This window comes from Zea mays, chromosome 2, assembly GCF_902167145.1.
Source record: "Zea mays cultivar B73 chromosome 2, Zm-B73-REFERENCE-NAM-5.0, whole genome shotgun sequence".
Classification (NCBI taxonomy): Eukaryota; Viridiplantae; Streptophyta; class Magnoliopsida; order Poales; family Poaceae; genus Zea; species Zea mays.
In genome coordinates, this window is record NC_050097.1 from 1224813 (window position 1) to 1248662 (window position 23850).

Genomic DNA, 23850 nt, shown 5'->3' on the forward strand with positions numbered 1-23850 from the left:
GTAATCAGTACCACACTAGAAATTAATACTGGTCTATTCAAACTTGTTACCACTAATAATCGATTGTAAATCATTACCGTTGCTATTTACGTTACATTTTATGAACCAAAAAACATATGAGTTACTGCCTTCCAACTTTCCAAGCATATTAAAAGACACCACCTAAAGAACAAGTGTTATGTTTTGAACCGGGTCTGGCGCCCTCGGGCGTAAAGGCTAAAACAATCTTTTTAGAGTTTGTTCGTTTTAATTTTAATCCATGCGGATTGAGCAAGATTGAGTGTGTTTAAATTCCTGACAAGTTGATTATTTTATAATTTCTTTCAATCTCATTTGAATGGGGTAACCAAACAATGCTCGAGTTTAGGAAAAGAAAGGACTCTCTTCATCAGTTTCGTACATGTGAAGCACGAAGATTTATTTTTCCCTCTTGCTAGTCGTCTATCATTGAACTGTTGCCCTACACATGAGTCATGAGAAACCACAAAAAACGCAGCGTTCTCACACAGTACCACTTCACTCACTGAAGGAGTGCGAGTGACCGAACCGGCTATAAAAATGGCTTTTGCTCCTTTTTAACTCATATTTTTTCGGATTTTGGTTAAGATAGAGTATAATATTTGTTATTATCAATTTAATATCTGGTATATGAATCTATGTCAACTTCAATATTAAATACTCCACCCGTTTCAAAAATACAATTCGTTTGACTTTTTCTATCTCAAGTTTGACCACTTGCCTTATTTAAAAAATTCATGAGAAAATGAGAAACAAATTATAAATTGGAACTGAGAGAGTATATTTTTATCGGTATTTTCTTGTTAGGACCGTTGCAATGCACCGATATTGTACTAGCTTGGAGTAATCTCCGAGTCCATGTTGTTTGTCAAGATTTTTTTATAAAGATCCACACCAAAATTCTTTCTTGGCCATCCGGACAGGGTTGGTAATAGCTTTTTTTTCACTTTTCCTTTTTTTTTTCTGATTAACGACAGCTTAAAAACGAGCTGTCTCTCTATCTCCTTTTTAATTTTATTTTAATCTCCCTATCGTGGCGGTCCCGTGGCTGAATCAGTGGGGTAGAAGTAGCACTAGCGAGGAATATACCACTATCCGAGGAGCAGAAACCCGAACAACATTTTTTTTTAAAAAAATCTGCGGTTCAAAGCCCAGCCCAGGGTTGTTGCGGTGCGGGAAGGAGCAAGTTTGGCTTGACAAGTTGGGCGCAGTTGGCTTTTGCCTCGTCCCCTCCGCCGCCCCGTTGCCGAAACAAAACTCGCTCTTCGGACAAAACGCCAACGCCAGGGCGAGCGAGCGAGGTGAGGTCACCTACCAGCTCCCACAGTCGCACTCCCCCCTCGCGCCGTCCCGTCGTAGGAATGGAATGAGGCCGAGGCCCCTCCTCCTCCTCCTCGTCGTCGTCGTCGTCGTCGGTGCTTCTCCCGTGACAGGCCTCCCTTCCTCCGGTCCGGTCGCCCTCTGACCCAATCCGCATACATCCACCAACCAGTACGTGAGCACTCACTCCTCCGTCTCCGTCTCTGTCTCTGTAATCCGCTTTTGTTTCTCTCGTCCCGACCTCTCCTTTTCCCAGGCTTTGATTTGCGCTGTTTCCGATTGTACTCGTGCTCCGCCCGCTACGATACAGGACAGGGGAGGATGGATTTGTCCAGGCTCGCCTCCGTCGCCGGGCCCAGCCGCGCGGCCCCGCGGGCGGGCCTGCAGATCGGCGCCGCCGGGAATGGCTTCCGCGTCTGCTCCCTGCGGCACCGCGGCGCCGGGAACGGGCGCCTCACGTCCGCCGCCGCCCTCCTCCGCGGCAGCAGCGGGCTCTTCTACCTGGCTCCCGCGCGCGGGGGCCCTCCCCGTCTCCGCGCCAGAGGGCGGCCGCGGTGCCAGGGCAGCGACTCGTTGGCCTACGTCGACGGCCCCTTGGAGGCCGCCAAGGGCTCCGGCGAGGTCTACGACGACGATGCCACCAGCTCGGGGCCCGACGACGACGACAATGACAAGGGCCCCGCCGACGTGGACGGTCTCCGGGAGATGCTGCAGAGGTGCAGGAACGAGCTCGAGGTGGCCAGGCTCAACAGCACCATGTTCGAGGAGAAGGCTCAGCGGATATCCGAGTCGGCCATCGCGCTCAAGGACCGCGCCGAAGGCGCCCAGAGGGACGTGTCCGCGGCCGTCGCCACCGTGCAGGAGGTCATCGTCAAGGAGGCGGACGCCAAGGAGGCCGTCCAGAAGGCTACCATGGCGCTGTCGATGGCCGAGGCCAGGCTGCAGCTGGCGTCCGAGGCGCTGGATGCCAAGCGGGGGTCGGTCGGGCCCATGGAGGTTAGCATCGAAGGCGTGGAGGAGGAGGCCCTTGTGTCTGCTCAGGAAGAGATCAAGGATTGCCGGGCAGCCTTGTTGCGGTGTGAGGAGGAGCTGGAACGCATCCAGGAACAGAAAATGAACCTGCAGAAGGAGGTTGATAGGCTCACCGAGCTCGCTGAGAAGGCCCAGTTGGATGCATCCAAGGCCGAAGAAGATGTCACCAATATAATGGTGTTGGCTGAGCAGGCGGTGGCTCTTGAGATGAAAGCCACGCAGCGTGTCAACGACGCGGAGGCGGTGCTGCTGAAAGCGGAGAAGGTCATATCCTCGGTTGACACCGTGGTGGAGCTAACATCACTTGCTGAAGAGCAGAAAAGCGCTGAAGAGGATAGCGTTTCTGAAGGGTATGAGTATAGCAGCAATGGCACTGATGATGTTCCTGTGAGGGATGAGGTGTCAAGTATCGAGCGTCTAATGGTAGGTGACTTGACTGTTGAGGGCATTGAGCAGCTTGAACCATCCCGTGAAATATATGATGAAGCAAGCAGCGATAAGATGTCCGTTGAGCCTCAGAAAGAAGCTGAGCCTGATTCAGACAAGTTGAAGCAAGGGAAGAAGCAGGAAATGGAACGAAAGGAGTTCACCAAGGAACCACTGAGTGCTCAAAAATCACTGAAGAAGAGATCATCCCGCTTCTTCCCGGCATCTTTCTTCTCCTCCAAAGCTGATGGAGAGTTTACACCTACATCTGTCTTTCGGGGGTTAATGAAATCAGTGCAAAAACAGGCTCCCAAGCTTGTTGTTGGGATATTGCTTCTTGGTGCAGGGTGAGTCACATGACAATTGCTTTGTGTTTTATAGGTTTTGCATTTTGCAGTGAAGATTTGATTTCAGATAACTGCACTCCATCAATTTACCTTGTTTTCTGTTGTTTGTGTACAGATAAAAAACATACTGTATCCTGTGTATAGTCACCTCTTCTTTGCACTGAAAATTTGAAATGGGAATGGAAGTGTTTTCCTTATTATAACTGCTGGGCATCATTTTCATTCATATCAGTTAGCCAATACCTTAAAGTTTTTTTTTGTTTTATGGGTCCCGTAGGGCCTTCTTCTTAAATAGAGCTGAGAAGAGTCAACTATTTCAGCAGCAAGAAATTGCCACAAGTATTGGAAAGGTAACCTCCACGACAAAGCCCATAGTTCGTGAGATACGGCAAATTCCACAGAGAGTAAAGAAGCTAATAGAGCTCTTACCTCATCAAGAGGTACAATTTCCTCATCTGAACTTGCTCATCTTCTGATTTCATTTTGTGTACTTCGAATGATATTCAACTGTTATGATGAAACTTAGCTTGCATGTAAATTTCCTTACACTCGTCATTTCCCTATTCAGGTAAATGAGGAAGAAGCTTCACTTTTCGACATACTGTATTTGCTTCTTGCCAGTGTTATTTTTGTACCATTATTTCAGAAAATCCCTGGAGGTGAGATACATTCTAATATTGTTTGTGCACGGCATAGTTCAGCAGCATCTGTAGTTTTTTGCATTATTTTGGTCACTCAAGCAAGTTTGCAATTGAACTAAACGGTTCCCCCTTCTAGTCTCATCAACTTTTAGTGTTTTAGTCACAACTGCCAACTGTGGACCATGCTTTTCCTGAATTGAAATGCATGGACTTCTGAAGTTAGGAGTTAGAATGCATGAACTCATGTGCATACAAAAGTTGAGAAACATCTGTGATTAAGATCATCAGTTTTCATGGAAGTTTTTGTGACCTTCTGCAAATAAATTTTACCTTGATATCTTAGGCAGTCCTGTTCTTGGATATCTTGCTGCTGGTGTCCTCATTGGTCCATATGGGCTCTCCATCATCCGTAATGTGCATGGGACAAAGGCAATTGCGGAATTCGGAGTCGTGTTCTTACTGTTTAACATTGGACTTGAGGTACACAACTAAGTGCCTTTGGATACTATTTCTACTTTCAGCAAATACTGGCTTAATATCCTACACCTGCAGCTTTCTGTGGAAAGGCTAAGTTCGATGAAGAAGTATGTCTTCGGCTTGGGATCTGCTCAGGTTCTGTTCATGCTAACGCAACCATCAAACAGTTATCATTACTCAATTACTCCCTGATAAATGTGTACAATTGGCAGGTGCTAGCTACTACTGCAGCTGTTGGTGTGATAGCTCATCGTTTTGCTGTGCTACCAGGACCAGCAGCAATTGTTGTTGGGAGTGGCTTGGCTCTGTCATCCACGGCTGTTGTCTTGCAAGTACTTCCTTGAAACCACACTTGTTTATTAAACTCTTGTTTCTTTGTTACTGATCGAACATATGGGCAGAAATATGTACCCCTGATAAATATTCTCAGCTAATATGACTTGCCATTTAGTATTTAAGAAGCTACTAGGGAAATTTGTTTTCTTGTCACGCTTCAAAATGCCATGTTCAGGCATGAACTAGGTTTCATTTAAGCGATTGCAAAATTCTAGTCCCTCCGATCAAAGACATTTTTACATTTTGGACAAAAGCCAATGTCCCCAACTCTCCATTCTGTTGCTTTGATCACTGTTTACTATTTGTGATGCAATCAAATTGATATATTATGAAAGTTCTTCCAACCCATGTTTTTTCTGTTTCCAATTCAAATATTCGATTGGAATCATGCCTGATTCATTATGTTCTCATGACTGGGAATTATATGTTTATCTGTACTTTCCAAGTTTTGTGATGATCATTTGTTGCTTGGCCTTTAAGCATTTACTGTTCTGATTTTCTAGGTATTGCAAGAGCGTGGTGAAAGTACGTCGCGTCATGGACGTGCCACATTTTCTGTGTTATTGTTCCAGGTATAATCTCACTGTGCTCAGATATGTTCCCTGTTTTTGAAATAACACAGCTTATGCTCCAGCTTTCCATTTGTTCATTTCTTGCTAATGTACTTCAGCACATCACTTCTGTTTACAACTTTTAGATCACACCTCAGTACTTCACAGTTGCATATCTTTATTTGCTGTTTACATCTGTGATGCATACATGATAGTATCAACTTGCATGGCATACTCATTCTGAAGCATTGCGAGCCTTCAATCCTTTAGTAATGTTAATCTAGCTTGCCTTTTTAATATATTTTCTCGTGTTGTCCCCAGGATTTGGCTGTGGTGGTCCTGTTGATATTAATACCTCTCATATCACCTAATTCTTCAAAAGGAGGGGTAACCATTTTATCTTTATGCTCTTTTCCTTGTCTGCCCTAGGACCTTTTGCTTATTGGTACACATAGTTTATGTGCTTGATAGCCAACTGAGATTATGAGTCTACTGTAGCACGAGAAACTAGTCTTGAAGACCAATAGTAGTATGTTTTTATTGACTACAAGCACTTCAAAACTCATGTTAAATCAAAATTCCCATGGAATTCTTGTTGCTATTCAGGACCCTTAGAGTTTGATTGTAGCAATAGGCATTTCTATATTTCAGATGGCATAGGTGAAATGCAAATTTGTAGTATTAGTGACTAATCAGCAGGATTATCCTTGTGCATGTTATTAAGTAAGAAAAAATGTTCAGTAGTCCTACGATATGCAAATTTTGGAAGTAGCATCCAACTTGAGGATGATATATGGGGCCTAGGGCCACGTGTGAGTGATGCAGTCAATGCCTTCACAGTTTCATGGCTTTTGAGGTGTCACCTAGGCATTGAGGTATACCCCAGGATGCCACAAGGTTTTAGTTATGCCATATCACGTAGGCGTCCAGGCATACCCCCCAGTGCCATGGGACGCCGCAACGCCTCAAAAACCATGCCCAGTTTACACCTCCTTTTGATCTGTTTGATCCTTGAGACCTTTGTGCAATACGTGTTTTTTTATAGGTTGGTTTCCAAGCAATAGCAGAAGCCATGGGAATGGCTGCAGTCAAAGCAGTAGCTGCTATAACTGCCATAATTGCTGGAGGTCGTCTGGTGAGTTTACTGTTCATTTACATTATTTTCCCTATCCTTTCTGGGACTTTTTTTGTGTGCCATATGTAGACTCTAGGCTCAGCTGGACATGGGCTTGTTTCTTTGCTTGCATGCATGTTTCAGTTTTTTCTCCTTGCAGCTGAATTTAATCTGCAACTATGTAATGAGCAATTTCCATTTTGTATCAAACAGTTGCTTCGGCCTATTTACAAGCAAATTGCTGAAAATCAGAATGCTGAGATATTTTCAGCAAATACACTCCTTGTTATTTTTGGCACAAGTCTTCTTACAGCCCGGGTTTGTATTCTATATGCTTATTTTCTAGCCTTTGCACTGCTTAAAAGTTAAAACTACTTTTGATTTTATGGTACTACTATTCACAGGCTGGGTTATCGATGGCACTTGGAGCTTTTTTGGCTGGTCTGTTACTAGCAGAAACAGAGTTCTCCTTACAGGTTGAGTCAGATATAGCTCCTTATCGTGGTCTTCTGTTAGGACTTTTCTTTATGACGGTGAGTACCGTAAATATAATTGCATTAAATTTCTTAAACACTGATATGCTGCTAGTGCTATGTTTCGAGTGTTCCTAACTTTGTACCATCATCATGGGCATCAAACAAATTAAGTTATCACAGACCTTGCTACTCTAATAGTTACTACATTTAACTTCATATTAAACATAATTAACCATTTTTTGGCTGGGAACTGAAGATGGAACCATTTTAATGAATGGTGAGTTCCTGAATCCTGAGACCACAAATATTTTTCATGTTGGAACTTGGAACAATCATGCCAGTAAATGTTATCAGTGTAGCATCATACATTGCAGTCTAGACAGGAACATGTATTTTGTATCTTCTAGTATCCTCTTTCATCAACTTGTCAAATAAACACATTTTTTGTGTGCGTACATTATCATCTGTTACGTAGAATCATATGTATGCCAGTAATCAATGCTCGAGCGCTTATTTATGTGTCCATTTATCTTGTCCAACATCTAAGTATTTTTATCACTTTCATTAGGATGATGAGAATTCCTTGTTTAATTCTTACATTGAGGTCTTGTTTTCCAGGTTGGAATGTCTATTGACCCAAAGCTGCTTCTGTCAAACTTCCCAATGATCTCTATGATATTGGGTCTCTTGATAATTGGAAAGACATTGTTGGTTACATTTGTGGGCAGGGTATTTGGGGTTTCTACTATAGCTGCCATTCGTGTTGGTCTCTTGCTTGCGCCTGGTGGTGAGTTTGCTTTTGTTGCCTTTGGAGAAGCTGTCAACCAGGTAAAATATGTTGTTTTATTTTCTTTTTCTCGAACGACGCAGGAGAGCTGCATGTCATTTCATTAAGAAGAGAATAAAACAACGGAGGAGAGGCAGAGCTTGCTCCCCCAAGTAACCAAGTACAGGACTCTTAGCTCCACACACCAGGAAAACACACACGACCACTGCCCAGCAAGTGCCTAAGCAGACATAGGCTGCTGTTGCAGAGCCTTAGCTCCAGCCCAACACCACAATATATGCTCTTCAAAAACTACAATTAGAACTCTTTCTACGTCGTCGGTATCTAGTACTCTAGAGTCTAGACCTACTTCTCATGTGCACAGTAATTGATCATAGGAACATCTATAGTTGTATGTCACGAATCATATGATTGTTGTGCTATGAACAGATGCTATATAGCAGAGGGAAACCTAATGAACACACTATTTTACAGGGTCTTCTATCACCTCAATTATCATCGTTACTGTTTTTAGTCGTTGGCATTTCAATGGCTCTGACACCATGGTTAGCTGCTGGAGGGCAGTTTCTGGCATCAAAATTTGAGCAGCATGATGTGAGGAGTTTATTGCCTGTGGAAAGTGAGGTATTTGTTTGTTCTCATTTTTGCTTATTGCTTCGGTTGCATTGTATGTAATTTTGGCCACATGCATGCAAAAGCACCATCAGTCTGTCATATCTCACTTTGTCTTACATGTGTTGTAGAATATAAGCTTTAATCGAATGCCTATTTGTGTAGCCAAGTGTGTTCCCTGTGTCAAATGTAGTTAGATTCGTTTGCCGTTTGATATTTGTGTAATTGAGTGGTCCGTCTGACAATCAAGAAATCAAAGAATTCAGTAGCCTTGTTTACTGTTTTTTGCGTGTCTCAGTACTTTGGATGATAGTAGTTTCTTGTGGTCAGCCCTAAGCCCTAAAATTATTTCCATATATGCCGATTGACAATTGTAATATCCAGCAGGAGGTTCTAATTAATTATGAACCGGCTTAAACTCAAAACTAGGTGATTCTATCTTCTTCAGATGGTTACAGAGATACTGAGGGCAATTATGAACACAGTGGGTGTAGTATTCTGTTTCAATTTAGCAGCCATGACCCACCCAAGAATTGGTAGTAAAACGATGAGTGTTAGCGTCTGGAGAAAGCCAAGCCATACCCTTGGATGCCCACAATGGGCCCGACTTGGTGCCAGACTAGGCCGGGGGATTCACGTAGGAGCCCCTAGGCACTCCTCAAGAGGCCCCCGTGGTAGGATGCCCCCCAGCAGCACAACCATATTCAACAATGTGAACAATCAGACCTACCATTGTGGGCATGCCCAAGGGTCACAGAGCCGGTCGATAAATCCGGCTAGCCGGTTATCGGTGGTGGCCGGCTCCACCGTATCACCGGTTTTGGATTTTGAATTTGGTAAAATTTGTAAATTTTTAAAACTTTTGATGACATTTTTTGCATAAATACTATGAATTATTTGAAGATTTTTTGTTGAAACCAAATTTCAAACTAAAAATCATGGAGTTTCGAAAAAATACAAAAAAGAGAAAAAACCAATATATCGACCAGGATTACCGGTTAGCCGCTTCCCGAAGCTGATAAATACATGTATATGACTGATTAGCTGGCGCCTGAGTAGGGGCTAGGGTTTGGGGGATTTTTTTCTCCTTTTCACTAGAAATCTTTTCAAATTATCACTGCTACATACAATATGGGCTAACAATACTTGTAATAGTAGATGCCCTTCGGGCACCCTATAATGACTTGAAGGCAAAAACTTTTGTCCTCGCTAGATAGTCATAGCCTCATAGGTATAAATATTAACTACTAATACTAAGATTTAACCAAAAACATTAGTTCTTAAAGCCATTGTCATCAACCTAAATCAAACAAAAGTTAATAGATTTAACAAAAAATTGGTATGGAAGCTTGCTACGATGTATCTTCAATGTTATTTTTGAACTATAAAAGTGAGACATGTAATGTATTTGAACCATGAAACCGTGTCATGTGATGCATTTGAACCACTAATTAAATGTGTTATTGGACTTGTTATATCTATTTGAAGACTTTTTGCTGAAACCAAATTTCAAAATACGCGATGGATTTCAAACTAAAAATAATCGAAGTGTAGGACATAAATCGATGTGTAGAACTGATTAGTCGGCGGTCGAATAGGAGCTAGGGTTAGGGGGATTTTCTCTCTTTTCACTTGAATTCTTTTTAAATTACCACGGCTAACTGTTGTTATTGAATTTGTGATAACATTTGGGACATTTTTTGTTCAACTGTTGAGACCTAAACATTTTTTTTTTGGCCAAAAACAAGAGATTCAGTTTTACCTGATGTGTTGTCGACTTATCGGTTCTAGAACCGATTAATGGGCCCGACTTGGTGCCAACCAGGCATCCCTGGTCCTGCTTCCTAGTGGCCAAACTTCATGCCAACTAGGCTCGGGTCACTATAGGCCGGGAGCTTTACGTAAGAGCCCCTAGGCACTCCTCAAGAGCCCCCAGCGGCACGGCCCCGACACCACGTGCGCCCCCGACCAGGTCAGTCGCATGGTGCTGGGTGGTTGATATAAGGCCCCTGTCTCGCATTTATTGCGAGGGACGACATTGCGGTCAAAAGGCGTCAATGAAGCCACGTCTGAGGCCATAGGCGCACCACGCATTATGGAATGCATGTGGCTACAACGGCTATCAACTATGTCAGACTCAACGATGGGAGGCGTCACTGTAGCCATGCATGAGGCCACATGCGTACCCCACGGCTACAACAGCTACCAACTACACCATATTCAACAATGTGAACACTCAGACCTGCCATTGTGAGCATGCCACACTCGCCACTATGGCACACTGGAGTTGTGCACCATGTACGACACAACAACTACGACAAGGCTTGAGTAGTTGGACTTCTGCTGGGTGGGACCCACTGTCTAGGGTTGCAACTCTCTCATCCTTTGTGCTATAAAGGGAAAGTGTAGAGCAACATAGAAACGGGTCACGTGGTTGGGGTCGGTCACTAGGATGACTGAAGTTGCAAGGGTTCTTGATACTGCTCCCACCAGCAGTGGGCTGCATCGCGCAACTATGGTTGCTAGGGCTGTGTCAAGCTGCTGCCACCTGCATTCAGATCCTGGCACCTGAGTTCCTAGTCTCTAGGTTCTAGTTCCACTCGCTAGGTCAGTCATTATTTGACTATATAAGCTCCGTCCACACTTGTATGTAAACATACACCAAGGATGTAGTGTATTACGCTTAGGCGGTCCGATCCTCTCTACATTGTGCATACTATCGTGTTAAAGCTCTATTGAGGTCTCAGGCCTATGCCCCCCAATGATTTCTCCGGTACCCTTAGTACCGTGGTGTCACATTCCGTCGACAATGAGTGAGAATTACATTTTTTTTGTTGTACAAGAATAATGTGGATACTGCATATGCAGAAATAATGTGAAGTTTGGAATTTGGATAGAATTATTGGTAGTTATAACTCTAGCTGAAGTGTTTGTCTCCTATCTCAGATATGACAAAGATGAGAACAAAAAATCTAAAATCCAATCAGTTCAGGTATCAGCTAGTGCACTAGCCATTTTAGGTGAGCAATTAACTAAAGAGTTTATGACAGATGGTGGTGGGATAGTATTGCTTCTTGTTATTATAATCTACCAAGTTTGCAGTGAAATATTGCTGTCTTCTGTTTAATATCATTTATTCCTTTAACATGCAGATTTTTCACCTAATGTTGCTGTCTTCTGTTTTTCTGTTTATGTATGTAGACTGACGATTTGCACGACCATATTATTATATTAGGCTTTGGACGTGTTGGGCAGGTTGTATTGCAATCCTCACACTACTATTTTTCCATGTCTGACTGATCCTAATAAAACTTTCCCCCCTTACTAGATCGTTGCGCAACTCCTGTCAGAGCGGTTAATTCCTTTTGTTGCCCTTGATGTTAGAAGGTATGACAGATCTTACAATAAACTGAATTCTAAAGAAACTATAGATAGCAATGCATTTTTCTGAATTATGTTTAACCATGAAGTATGGCTGCATGAACCTATGCAGACTTAAGTCTGTAAATCACTGTGTAGTTGAGTGTTGTGGCGAGGCTGGGTGTCTAGGGCTGGTAGTGGTGTGGCGGCTTGCCCAAGCTGTGCAAGGCATAGCCGCTGGTAGAGGCGGGGCGAGGTTTTTCTCCTCGGCTCCCTATGTGGCTATGTTGCTGGTAGAGAAGAGGAATAGAAGATAGATGAATTACTGCTTGATTCCATTACTTGCGTCGTGCGGCTTATATAGTCCTTGATCTAACAAACTTTCCTAAAATCCCTCCTAAAAACTCTCCTTATCTTATTTGCTAACAATTCTATCCTTATCTATTTGCTAAAAACTCTCAACAAACTCTACTTGGCCGATTACATCTTGACCGCCCCCCCTATTTTGGCGCTGGTCTGGCCGGCGTCGTGTAAACGTCCGGCCCCACATGACATTGAGATGGTTGATATCACATTTTAGGCTAATGTGGGTCTGCAGTTGTAATGTATTCAATCCACAAAATAAAATAAACTTTCAGGCATACTCTTCCAGAAATTCAGGAAAATGCTGGCAAGACCAGCAATCTGTTGGTTGCATGTCTTAACCTTCCTTTGGAACCAAATCATCCGTGTTCAATCTATCCACGTTAGTGGTCTGGTCATACAAATTTCCTTATTACTGATGCATATTTTCTTTATCAGTGATCGGGTTGCAGTTGGGCGTGCACTTGACCTTCCGGTATATTTTGGGGATGCTGGAAGCAGAGAGGTAGGGAGAGTTCGGTTATAATTTAATATCACATATAGCTTGTGGAGAGTACTGTTCTAAATTGAATTTTGATAGGTACTGCACAAAGTTGGAGCTGAAAGAGCTTGTGCTGCTGCAATTACTTTGGATACCCCTGGTGCAAACTATAGAGCTGTCTGGGCATTGAACAAATATTTCCCAAATGTGAAGACATTTGTTAGAGCACATGATGTTGATCATGGTGTTAATTTGGAGAAAGCTGGTGCAACAGCGGTACGTGGATGTTACACTGATGCAACCTTTATGGCCATATACACCTGCAATTTTTATTTCCAAAAATAGAGTTCTATTACTTTTATCATAATGGGACCGCACATGCATCTAATGTACTGTGTAACTTGGGTTGCTGTTATTATGCACTACTGGTAGTTTTCCCTTATCAGATACTTTATTTCACATGTAGTACTTACAACATATCTTCTAATGGAACTGTGCGAACAATTTGAAGGTTGTCCCTGAGACCTTGGAGCCAAGTCTTCAGCTAGCTGCTGCTGTTCTTGCACAAGTAAACTCTTGTTTGATTATCATCCACTGTGCTTATTAGTAACGTATGGAATTTGATGCATAGGCTTCATTTCAGGCAAAACTCCCAATGTCAGAGATTCAGGAAAGCATCAACGAGTTCCGGAATCGTCATCTGTCAGAGCTTACAGAGGTGTGTAATTATGTCATCATTCAGTGGTCTGCTAAACTTATTGATGATATTTGCAACAGAAAGCCTCTGACAAACGAAGAGATAAGAAATGAACCATGGCAAACCAAATTTCCGAATGGTAGTAATCCAAGGGTAGCTGGTGTAGAATCTGTAGATGGGTTGAATTAAGCTTGTGATGATAGTTACATGTTAGTAACTAGTTACATTGTTACATGATTAAACACTAGCCATTTGATAACTGGAACGGCGATGATCTACAGTATAATGATCCTTCTGGCAATTTGCCCGGTGAAGCCAAAGCCCAAAAATCGAATTAGTAGATATCATATACTAAAAGAAAAAATAGGTGCAGTTCGTTTCTAATAATACATGTAGTGTAATAGTCATCCAATTTTTTTTTTTAAATATGCAAGTCTTAGATGTTTTTTAAGGTTCTTGAGTTTTGTGGTTTTTTAAAGTCCATGTATTATCACACCATGTGGCCATTTTTTTTTCTTTCGGGTTCATACAATCTGTGCTGCATTCATGCAATATAATATTGAGCAATATCATCATTTTTTTGTAACTACCTGATGACCTCCTGTTGTTCCCTTCGCAGTTGTGTGCTACGTCAGGAAATTCTCTTGGCTATGGGTTTTCCAGAGTTATGTCCAAATCGAAGTCTATCAGCTCCGATGATGAAAGCGAAACAGTGGATGGCGCACTAGCAATTTGAAGACGATTAGATAAAATGGGATCCCTTGATAGTACTAGATCGATTGCACTGTTAGTAGATAAGCTTGTTGCATGTAGAAAAATGGAATAAAAATTAATGCAAGAGCTGTCACAAAAATCGGCGTGCAATTTTGTATGTTAGAGTACTTATATATTTCTTCTCTCCCCCAAAAAAATTGTTTGCATACAACTCTTCACAAAGAAAAATAATACACTCTAGCAGTGCACGTGAAAATGAGACCCTTGTAAGCAGGGAAGAAAATAGATGTCAGAATGCTGAATACTTCCCATGCTTGCTCAAAGGAGCATATGGTACAGTCAGGCCAGTTGGACGGTTGGGACCTGGCTTTGGGTATGTTTAGTACAATTTTTGGGTGTGTTTGGGACAGTTTTTTAAAGAGCTTTTCTAAAAATCTAGAATTTTGGATAATCTAACTGTCACAAGAATTTAGATATCGCTAGTTGATCTATTCAAACGCTGGGTTAAGATCGGATTGTGGGTCATATGACACGGTCTACGTTTGACCTGTGCATAGGGTTAAGATCTTGTTGTGGGTAGTTTGGCAAGGTCTACGTTTGACCTGTGCATAGTGCCAGATTAGGTTGGACTGTGTCTCTCTATTAAACGTGTCGGGTTTTCGTTTTTTTTTCTTCTTTGAGTCAGATTTTTTGGAGTTGAGTCAGGTCAAAAATCATGGCATATATATTGTCCGTGGATTGTTGAGGGTAAAAAACTATGACTTTTACTTGTCCATCTTATTGGTCGGGTTGGATTTTTTTGAGCGGGTCAGATCGGGTTGGTCTGAGTCAGGTAGTCCATGATTAGGTCTAATCGCGGGGATCGCGGGGCTTGTATGCGGAGAAAGATGAAATGATCTGTACGATTTAAATTTTAGGAAGTGATAGATTTCCCGTCGCAATGACTAGACATATTCAACATTCATGTTGATTTGAATTATTTTCGCATAAGCGATTCTCATTTGCGGCCTGCAGCTAAAACAAACCCTTTAAACCCCATGGCATCGCCAAGAAAGATGCCACGGTGATGACTGATGAATCCGTTTATGAATCCGTTTAAGGCCATGTTCGTCTGATCTTAAAACTATAGGGACTGAGGGGGATTGGAGATGATTTTGACTTGTAGGGAATTTAATCCCCCTTCAATCTCTATGGATGAGTATGGATGAGCACAAAATGAACAGGGCCTAAAGCTTGCTCAAAGTTGCATATGGCTGTCAGTGGGATCGAGAAAAATTCACTCGTCTGACATAATATCCATGTCTACATGTAGTTTGATGTACATAGCAGGCTCTTTATGGAATAGGTGTGTTTTGGAGAAGATGCTTATGCAGTTTTTCGATTGAGGAAGAAACTGTATGTCCTAACCATGGCGGTGCACTTCACTACTTAGACTATGGCTGTTGGAAAACGTTGTCAGTGTAGTCTGATGTTTAACTTCACTACTTCACTACTTAGACTATGGCATCTTCTCATGGTAATGTTTTTATCCCTTGCTGTTACGTTTTCATGGAAAATGTTTCAATTTAGCTGTTAAAAATTTTAGTCAGCATTACACCATTACATGTGAAGTATCATAGACTCATAGCTCAATCAAAGATTGTAAAAACCAACTTTGATTTGGGACGATTGTCAGCATGCTCCCATATGTTAGAGTACCCGTTTAGTGTTTTGGAGTTAGTCACTTAGACTATCTCCAACAACGTCCTCTATATCCTTCCTTTACAGTCTTCTCTAAAAGATTTCATCTTCTATATCTCCTTTCTCTCCAACAACGTGCTCTAAATCACGTCCTCTATACGTAAATACCTATATTAGAGACATTTTTTATTTTTTTATTTTTTATTTTTTATTTTTGTACATACGTATTTGTCATACTCTCAAATGTATTGTACATATTTTAGTTTTGCTAAACCGGTTATTTAAAGTATTCAAATGGATAGAGGATCGTTTAGAGAAACTCTATATATAGAGAATTCAGCAGTGTCCTCTAAATTTAGAGGATCGTTTAGAGGACGCTGCTGGAGAGCGTAGAGGACCGTTTGATCCTATTTAGGGTACATGAGCTTTTAGAGTACCTTGTTGGAGCCAGTCTTATAATTATAGTTATATCCCTATGTATTGGGTCAGGTCCAACAACATAAATCTATTTAATATAACTCCCAACCCTGAGTTAGGGTTAGTGTTTCATTCTCCAATTTGGTACCAGAACCATCTCCTTTTCCAACACCACAGCCGTCGGGCTTGCACCCTCCCTACTCGGCAGCCTCTCCCTAGCCACCGTCACCTTCCCCACCTCCGACCACTCTCTGGCCTCCTGCCCTCGTCGGTCGCCTAGGGCCCCTTTGGCCAGGCCCGCATGCCTCCCGCCCTGACGTCGCCTGCGCATCGACGGCATGACTCCACGCCACCAGGGCTTCACGCTCGCGCCGCCGACAGAGCGCCTCCTCCCCTGTCCCCTCCCGCTCGCCGACGAGTGTGCGAAGCTGGATCCCGATCGCCGCCCTCGCGCCGTTGGCCGCCGCGTCAGCGCTGGTCGTCGCGCCGCTGGGCCCCGACCAGATGCACACCCTCCACGCGCGAAGGGCAGAGCAGCGCAAGCTGGGCGGGGTTCTTCCACACGGGACACGTAGGTCTAGTCTTCCTCGATGTCTTTGCCTCCCTTCACCATCGCGACCTCGCCGTTGGTCACGCGCACCTCTGCACGGTGCTCTAGTCGGGTTCTTCCTCACGGGACACGCAGGTCTGGTCTCCCTCGTCGTGCAACTCCTCATGCTCGCCTCCCTTCGCCATCGCGACCTCGTCGTTGGTCGCCCCCACGCGGTGCTCCGGTTGCCATCCGTCGCGTCACCAACGGTTGTCCCACCAGACATGTCGTTGTCATGCGCCTCCGACGTGTTCATCGTTGTCCCGACCTCATACAAATTCGTGACATTGTCCCACCGTGGACCCGATGGCCCCTGCGTTGTTCCCTTCATGGCGGCACCCATCTCCTACCCTGTACCGCTCGCTCCCATCCCACTTACTTCTTTCTATGGGGTCTCACCATCTTTGGTTTCGCTTCAGGGGCCTCCTACCTCCATCGCGGCTCCCATTCTAGGTCCCATGCACATGCGCATCCTTCTCCACGACGACCAGCTTGTTCGGGTTTTTTCGTGGCCTTTGATCGGACCATGGACCCTATTCTTCATGATTGTGTCGAGCTCCACCCTGAGGCGAGATGCCACGTACTTGGACCACTTGTCGTCCCCTATGCTGTGATTGCCTCCCTGGCGATCGAGCCCTTGTTGTCTCCCTCCCCTCCTAGTAGCTCTGTCGAAGTCCCTCCCTGGCTCTCTCCTCGCACCCTGTGGCTTCACCACCCTCTCCCTCTCCCATCGATTGGGTGGTTGACTCCAGAGCCTCCTTCCACACCACTCCCACCACTAGCTCGTTATTCCACTCCCATCCACCACACCCCTCACATCCTCCCTATATCATTGTCGACAACGGTTCCACCCTCCTGGTCACCTCAGTCGGTGCATCGGTTCTTCCGGGACCATTCCACCTTAACGACGTCCTTGTTGCTCCCGGTTTGACTCATCCCCTTCTCTATGTTCGTCGCTTCACTATTGAAAACCACTTCTCTATGGAGTTCGATCCCTAGGGCCTAGGGGCTCACCATACGTCACCTTCCCATGTGTGTTGTACTCGCTCGCTGTGACAGCTCCGGCCCCCTCTACTCTATTCATTTTCCCTCCACTTCCTCACTAGTGTAGCCTCCCCCATGCTCTTGCTACTACCACCACCTCTGTCGTTTGGCATCATCGTCTCGGGCACCCTAGACCTGACGTGATGTCCCAGCTTTCCAGGCCCCTAGATATCTCTTATACCTAGGGCTCCTCTGAGTGCCTCTCTCATGCTTGTTAGCTCGGTCGTCACTCTCGTCTTCCTTTTTCCGCTTCCACGTCTAGGGCTGCTTAGGCCTTTGATATTGTCCATTGTGATCTCTGGACTTCTCCTATCCTCAGCCTCTCTGGTTACAAATCTCCTCGACCGCCTCCCTCGAAGGCAGTGAGCTACCCACTCCCCACTCTGCCCTATATGGCACATCCCCCTCCTACGACCACCTTCGCGTTTTCGGTTGTGCCTGCTATCCCAACACTTCCACCACCACTCCCTATAAGCTATCTCCTCGCTCCACCTACTGCCTCTTCCTCGGTTACTCCCCTGACCACAAGGGGTATCGTTGTCTTGACCTCGCCACTCGCCGCATACTCATATCTCGTCACGTTGTTTTCGATAAAGATGTGTTTCCCCTAGCTGGCTCCTCCCCACCCACCGATCTCGACTCTCTCCTTGAGTCCGACCTGTTTCCTCCTCCACCGCGGTCGCTCATGCCTCCACTCGTGCATCTACCCGCACCACGTGCGGCCCAGACGCCCCGCTACCTGTGCCATGCGCGGCTCCGACGCCTCCCCAAGCGCCACACGTGGCCTTGACGTCTCTGCTCGTGTCTCTTCCCACGCCATGCACGACCCCATCGACTCCGCCTCCGTCACGCGCGGCCCTGCCGACCTTCCCGCCCTCGTCTGCCACCGCCACGAGCAGGCAACTCCCTCGGCTCCGGACGACCTGTCGGCCCGCACCGAGCCTCCCGTGTACCACCCGGTCGCCATCCATCGTGACCCCGGGCACATACACCCGATGGTGATTCGCCGCGCAGCCGACGTCCTCCGCCCCGAGGATCGGTTGATCCTGGCGGCTGACACGGCTACCACTCCTCCGGACGCCTACCCGGTCCCCTCCTCTGTTCGCGCTGTCCTCGCCAACCCCCATTGGCGTTGCGCTATGGAGGAGTACGTGACCCTGCTGGCCAACCACACCTGGGACCTAGTGCTGCGTCCATCAGGTACCAACATGGTCACCGACAAGTGGCTCTTTCGCCACAAGCTGACCTTAGACGGCTCCCTGGACCGCTACAAGGCTCGTTGGGTCCTGCAGGGCTTCACCCAGCGCCGTCCTAGAGTGGACTACGACGAGACCTTCAGCCCCGTCATCAAGTTCGCCACCGTTCAGGCCGTCCTCTCCCTTGCCCTCTCTCGGGACTAAGTGATCCATCAGCTCGATGTCAACTATGCCTTCTTCCACGACACTCTGACGGAGACTGTCTACTATAGCCAGCCATCGACTTCGTTGACGCCGCGCATCCGAATCTGGTCTGCCAGCTGAATCGCTCCCTGTACGGCCTCAAGCAGGCGCTGTGAGCATGGTACCGTCGCTTCGCCTCCTATTTGGCCTCCATCGGCTTCATCGAGGCCAAGTCAGATACATCTTTGTTCATTTACTGGCGCGACGACGACACCATCTACCACCTGCTCTACGTCGACGACATTGTGCTCACGGTCTCCACCGCGACCTTTTACATCGCACGATCGACGCCCTTCAATGAGAGTTTGCGATGAAGGACCTGGGACCGCTTCACCACTTCTTCGACATCACTGCCGAGCACCGGCCTCAGGGTCTCTTCCTCCACCAGTGTCAGTACGCCATCAACATCCTGGAGCGGGCTAGCATGTCCAACTGTAAGCCATACTCCACGCCTGTCGACACTCAGACGAAGCTCTATGAGGACGACATGCCCCTAATCGTCGACGCGACGTCCTACTGAAGCCTGGTCGATGCCCTCTAGTACCTAACCTTCTCCAGGCCCGACATCGCCTACGTGTCCAGCAAGTGTGCCTGCACATGCACACCCTGAGGGAGCCCCATCTGACCGCTCTCAAGCGAATCCTACGCTACCTCTGCGGCTCCCTCGACTATGGCCTCCTACTCCGACCCTCCCTGACGTCGGAACTCGTGGTCTACACCGACGTCGACTGGGCCGACTGTCCCGACACGCGCCGGTCCACTTCCGGTTACGCCGTATTCCTGAGCACCAACCTCGTCTCCTGGGTCGCCAAGCGACAGCCAATCGTCTCATGCTCCAGCGCAGAGGCCGAGTACCGCGCTGTGGCCAACGGCGTGGCAAAGGCCTTTTGGCTACGCCAGCTTCCCCAGGAGCTCCACAACCCCCTTCAGCGTGCCACCCCCATCTACTGCGACAATATCAACGACTTCTATCTCTCCACCAATCCCGTGCAACATCAGCACACGAAGCATGTGAAGATCGACCCGCACTTCGTCTACGAGCATGTCGCTGCCGGTGATGTTCGGGTTCTCAACGTCCCCACCACGCTGCAGTTAACGGATATCTTCACCAAGAGGCTACAGTTATATTTGCCGATTTTCGATCCGGTCTCAACATTTGTACAAGATAGAATTAAGACTGAGGGGGATGTTAGAGTATTCATTTAGGGTTTTGGGGTTAGCCCCTTGTGATTATAGTTGTACCCCTGTGTAATGGACCAGACCCAACAACGTGAGTCTATTTAATATAACTCCCAACCCTGAGTTAGGGTTAAGGTTTCATTCCCCAGCTCCATACAAACAACTGGCTTATAAGGTTCCAACCAAAGCAAGTGAAGCGGCTGCTGGAAATGATGCCTTCGGGCACCTTGCATGCACCCAAATTTCTCATGAATTTGCAGACAACAGCTAACAGGGGCTATGCACAATTACCATCTTTTACTACATCACCCATGTCCCAAGAAGCATCTCAATTAACACGGCGTAAAGTAAAAACAGGTAAATCTGATTTATTTTCGCCAGTTGTATACATGTAATCTGAAAATTTGTGAATACGGAGCAGTAGTATCATTAAAGGATTACAACTTTAAATATATATCATTGTTATCTCACTTACATGTATGGTTCACATGAGTCAATGATATGTGGAGCCAATAGTATATATCTAAAGTTGCAATCTTTTAATGGTATAGATCCAATTATTCAAAGAAAAAATGGTGGCATGTATTGTATTGAAAAAAATACCAAAAGGCATTCAGTCAAAGATGACTTAATAAATATGTGTTGGAAATAAGCTGGAGATCACTTCGACAAAAAGAGAGATCTGCATTGCTGAGCTGTGTCACTGGGGCTGGTAACTGCAAATCAAAATGATATGGAATCAGTACGGGAATGACAGCAATGGTGACTTGGTGAGTCACAATTGTAATATGCAACTACTACTATGATGAAAGAGGTATCGTTTAACACTAAAATTAAATTGTCGGAACCTGCCGTCTAAGTTTGATCCAAGGTTAATAACATATCCAGTTGAATACTGACGTGTGATTTTGCACTGATGCTCTCTTTTCCAATTTATTTTTATTTTCTAAGAAGAACTTAGAATATCTCACTTAAGCTATGTCATTTTTGTTAGGTGACATTACAAATTTACAGGCATAAGAATATCAGCCTTTTCCATACAGCCAGCAATAGCATACCTGTATGACCAACTGTTCTTTCAGATTCAAATATCTCATAGTCATTGCCACCCTGTTCGATGGAAAACAAGAATTAGTAAGATAAATTACCAAAATAAAAGCCGTGTTATAATTAAGCTGCTGGTCACTAACCAGAAAATGTAAAAATATACATAAATTATTTGGGGGTCCTAATAAGCTAGATGTCATATCACCTTGTAGGTCTTATCCCCAAAGAAATGGATTTCTTGAAATTCCTCAAGATATCTCAAGCAATAAGTTTTGTCCCAACCTTGGGGAAATACCTGGAATTTTTTAGTGGCATTAGTAAATGTCATGATTTCAATCATTTCAAGAAAATAAATACATGTACTGGTGGTCTAGGAGACTCACATCAAAACTAATCTGCCCTCCGATAGAAAATGTCAAGTTCATGTGTGCAAACTTTTCACGAAGCACTGACACCATTTTAGGTCGGATGTTATGCACCTGCAGGAAATCAACTGTTTCAGTCCCATAGATTTTATTCCATCCTCTCCTACTAAGAAAAGGTACTGACTTTTAGTACACAATTTATACCTTATCGTACTTCTCAAATTCATCCCGTTCTTCTTGGCTACAGTTTCTTCCTATAGGAGATACATTAATCATTCCACTTCGGAACTCTATGAATGTACCCCTGAGCAATCAGCCAATATTATGAAGGTCAATAGTAACTAACAAGCTAATGCAAATCATAACTGTTGGACAGGATAATTGACTGACCTTTTAATTGGGATATCCAAGTCAGCAATGTAATGAAGAGTGAAGTTAATAAATTCCTGGAAAGAGCACGTATCGTCTTCAGCAAGCTCTTAGGATTTTATCAAAATAAGCAGTGCAAGAACGTGAATACACCCAATTTAAGCTTACCTTCAGCTTGTCTTCTCCGATAAATGATTTCAAACTCTGCAGAGTGCAAAATGACAGGGTTTTAGCATGTAATATAAAAAGAGTCTAGATATGCCAGGCTAGCATTTTGTATGCCAGTTTGTTTGGTCAGTGTTGCATGTCAACAAAGGAAAAGAGGGGCATTCCTTTAATCTAAATTTCTGATGATCTCAGCGCAGTGTGCCCAGTGGAACATTTCTCTCTCAGAATGAAATATCAGGAGAGGTTGACCAATGCATATATGTAAAGACAGTATATGCAACTATGTAAGGTGCCCAGAGACTTACTTGGGTTCCAATTAGTTGGCCATTTTTGTGTGCAACCAGGCCGTTTTCGGAGAAGACGTAATCATAATCAGTAATAACTGCAAAAACAAAAAGAAGAAGGGCAAACCAATTACTTCCAACGTTACAGAGTTCATCACCACGCATAGTGACAGAGCAACGAACTCATAGCAAGTCCAAACTTGAGCGCCTATGTTCGTCACCTGTACTGCCGAGCTGCTCGGTAATCTTCACCAGATCGGATCCGCCAACCACGCCCACTGTCACATGCTGCTCCCAAATTTTATTAAAAAAAAGGTGAAGCTCCCAAAAAAATATGAAGATGTAATTTCTCGTCATAGAACGAAAAAAAAAATACACCAGGACCAAGAGGAAGAGTGGTCTCAATTCTTACCTGGCGCAGCTGCTTCATGAACTCTAGCATCTCTGGCGTCACCCCCTGCCCCAGAGAAGCACAAAATCATTTCACGAGAACAAAACAGCGCGACGCTCGACAATTTCGAGCTACATGCGGTCTACCCCTATTGGCTACTGAGCTCCTCCGAGCACAAGACCGGAGGATGAGATTGAGATAGGGAAACGGATCCAGGGGAGGGGAACTCGTGGCACCTTGCGCGGCGCTGTGAGGGTGCCGTCGACGTCGAAGAGCGCGAGGACGCCCGCATTCCTCCCCGCAGCGGCCATCGCAACCCACCCGCTCCTCAAGTCCCTGCCTCCGCTACGACGCGGTAGTAGTATTAGTAATAGCAGTAGCAGCAACGGCGCCCGGGCCGGGTAGATCGCGGGGGGAGAAGAAGGCGTGGCGGTGGGTTGCAAACTTGCAATAGTCAAGTCAGCTCGGCGGCGCGGATCTAGATGCGGCCCTCGCTTGGCGTGTGAACTGTGTAGCGTGGAGTTGTCGCGTCCCGCGCAAGGGAATGCAGGCGTCCCGCGTCGGGATCTGCGCGCGGGGAGGGTAGGGGAAGGACGAGGAGGAGGAGGAGGAGGAGGAGGAGGAGGCACTCCCCTAGAGCTGGAGCCTGGAGCGGATGGCTGGATGATGACTGCGTGCCACGTGAGATTGAGTTGAGAAGGATCGAAATCGAATCCGGTAGGATTCTATCGGAATTTACAAGTTTTGCAATATGTTGTAAATATTCAGGTCTATGATATTTATTTTAATTGATTTATTTAGCATTTTATTTAAATTTTGAATACCAAGAGATTCTTCTATATACCCCTTCAATTTTCTTGCCATTAAACTAGCCTTACATGTTATTTTATCAATACTGAATCATTTCAAAAGCCATATTCTATCCTTAGTTTCTATATCTATATCCATATCCATAATATATATATATATATATATAGATAGATAGATAGAAGTTTTTACTTGATAATTTCTTCAGCATGAGTTTTCGTGCTGCCACATGACCCTTAGACTTTCCGCAGCGGTTCCCTCTAAATTTCTCCCCCTATATCATTTTTTGCGTCACATCATAAACATTTCATCTCCTACT

At 45.0% G+C, this 23850-nt stretch overlaps 2 protein-coding genes across 8 annotated transcripts; one reads left to right on the plus strand and one right to left on the minus strand.

Moving 5' to 3' along the window:
* Positions 1-1136: 1136 nt before the first annotated feature.
* On the plus strand, positions 1137-14109 carry LOC103645748 (K(+) efflux antiporter 2, chloroplastic). Of its 4 annotated transcripts, none has more exons than XM_008670449.3 (21): positions 1137-1509; positions 1649-3143; positions 3421-3583; positions 3712-3802; positions 4128-4264; positions 4337-4396; positions 4474-4593; positions 5101-5169; positions 5470-5535; positions 6194-6283; positions 6476-6580; positions 6667-6795; positions 7357-7566; positions 8000-8149; positions 11339-11392; positions 11466-11524; positions 12299-12365; positions 12441-12617; positions 12853-12909; positions 12985-13059; positions 13658-14109. In XM_008670449.3, exons 2-21 carry the CDS (start codon positions 1660-1662, stop codon positions 13772-13774), a joined length of 3480 nt encoding a protein of 1159 aa, XP_008668671.1. In that variant the 5' UTR covers positions 1137-1509; positions 1649-1659; the 3' UTR covers positions 13775-14109. The 4 variants fall into 4 exon arrangements, 2 of the variants coding, with proteins under 2 accessions (XP_008668671.1, XP_008668670.1); XM_008670448.4 differs by having other exon boundaries at positions 1208-1509; positions 1595-3143; XR_002267005.2 differs by lacking the exons at positions 11339-11392; positions 11466-11524 and having other exon boundaries at positions 13658-14008.
* A 6334-nt stretch (positions 14110-20443) lies between these two features.
* On the minus strand, positions 20444-23416 carry LOC100272867 (uncharacterized). Of its 4 annotated transcripts, none has more exons than XM_008669273.3 (12): positions 23170-23416; positions 22961-23069; positions 22746-22790; positions 22555-22621; positions 22355-22431; positions 22050-22085; positions 21903-21958; positions 21717-21816; positions 21531-21626; positions 21353-21442; positions 21159-21210; positions 20444-20816 (listed from the first exon to the last, which is right to left on the minus strand). In XM_008669273.3, the coding sequence occupies exons 2-12, from the start codon at positions 23033-23035 to the stop codon at positions 20761-20763; spliced, it is 750 nt and encodes a 249-aa protein (XP_008667495.1). In that variant the 5' UTR covers positions 23036-23069; positions 23170-23416; the 3' UTR covers positions 20444-20760. The 4 variants fall into 4 exon arrangements, with proteins under 4 accessions (XP_008667495.1, XP_008667496.1, XP_008667497.1 ...); XM_008669274.3 differs by having other exon boundaries at positions 22961-23060; positions 23170-23405; XM_008669275.2 differs by having other exon boundaries at positions 23174-23376.
* Between the last annotated feature and the right edge of the window lie 434 nt (positions 23417-23850).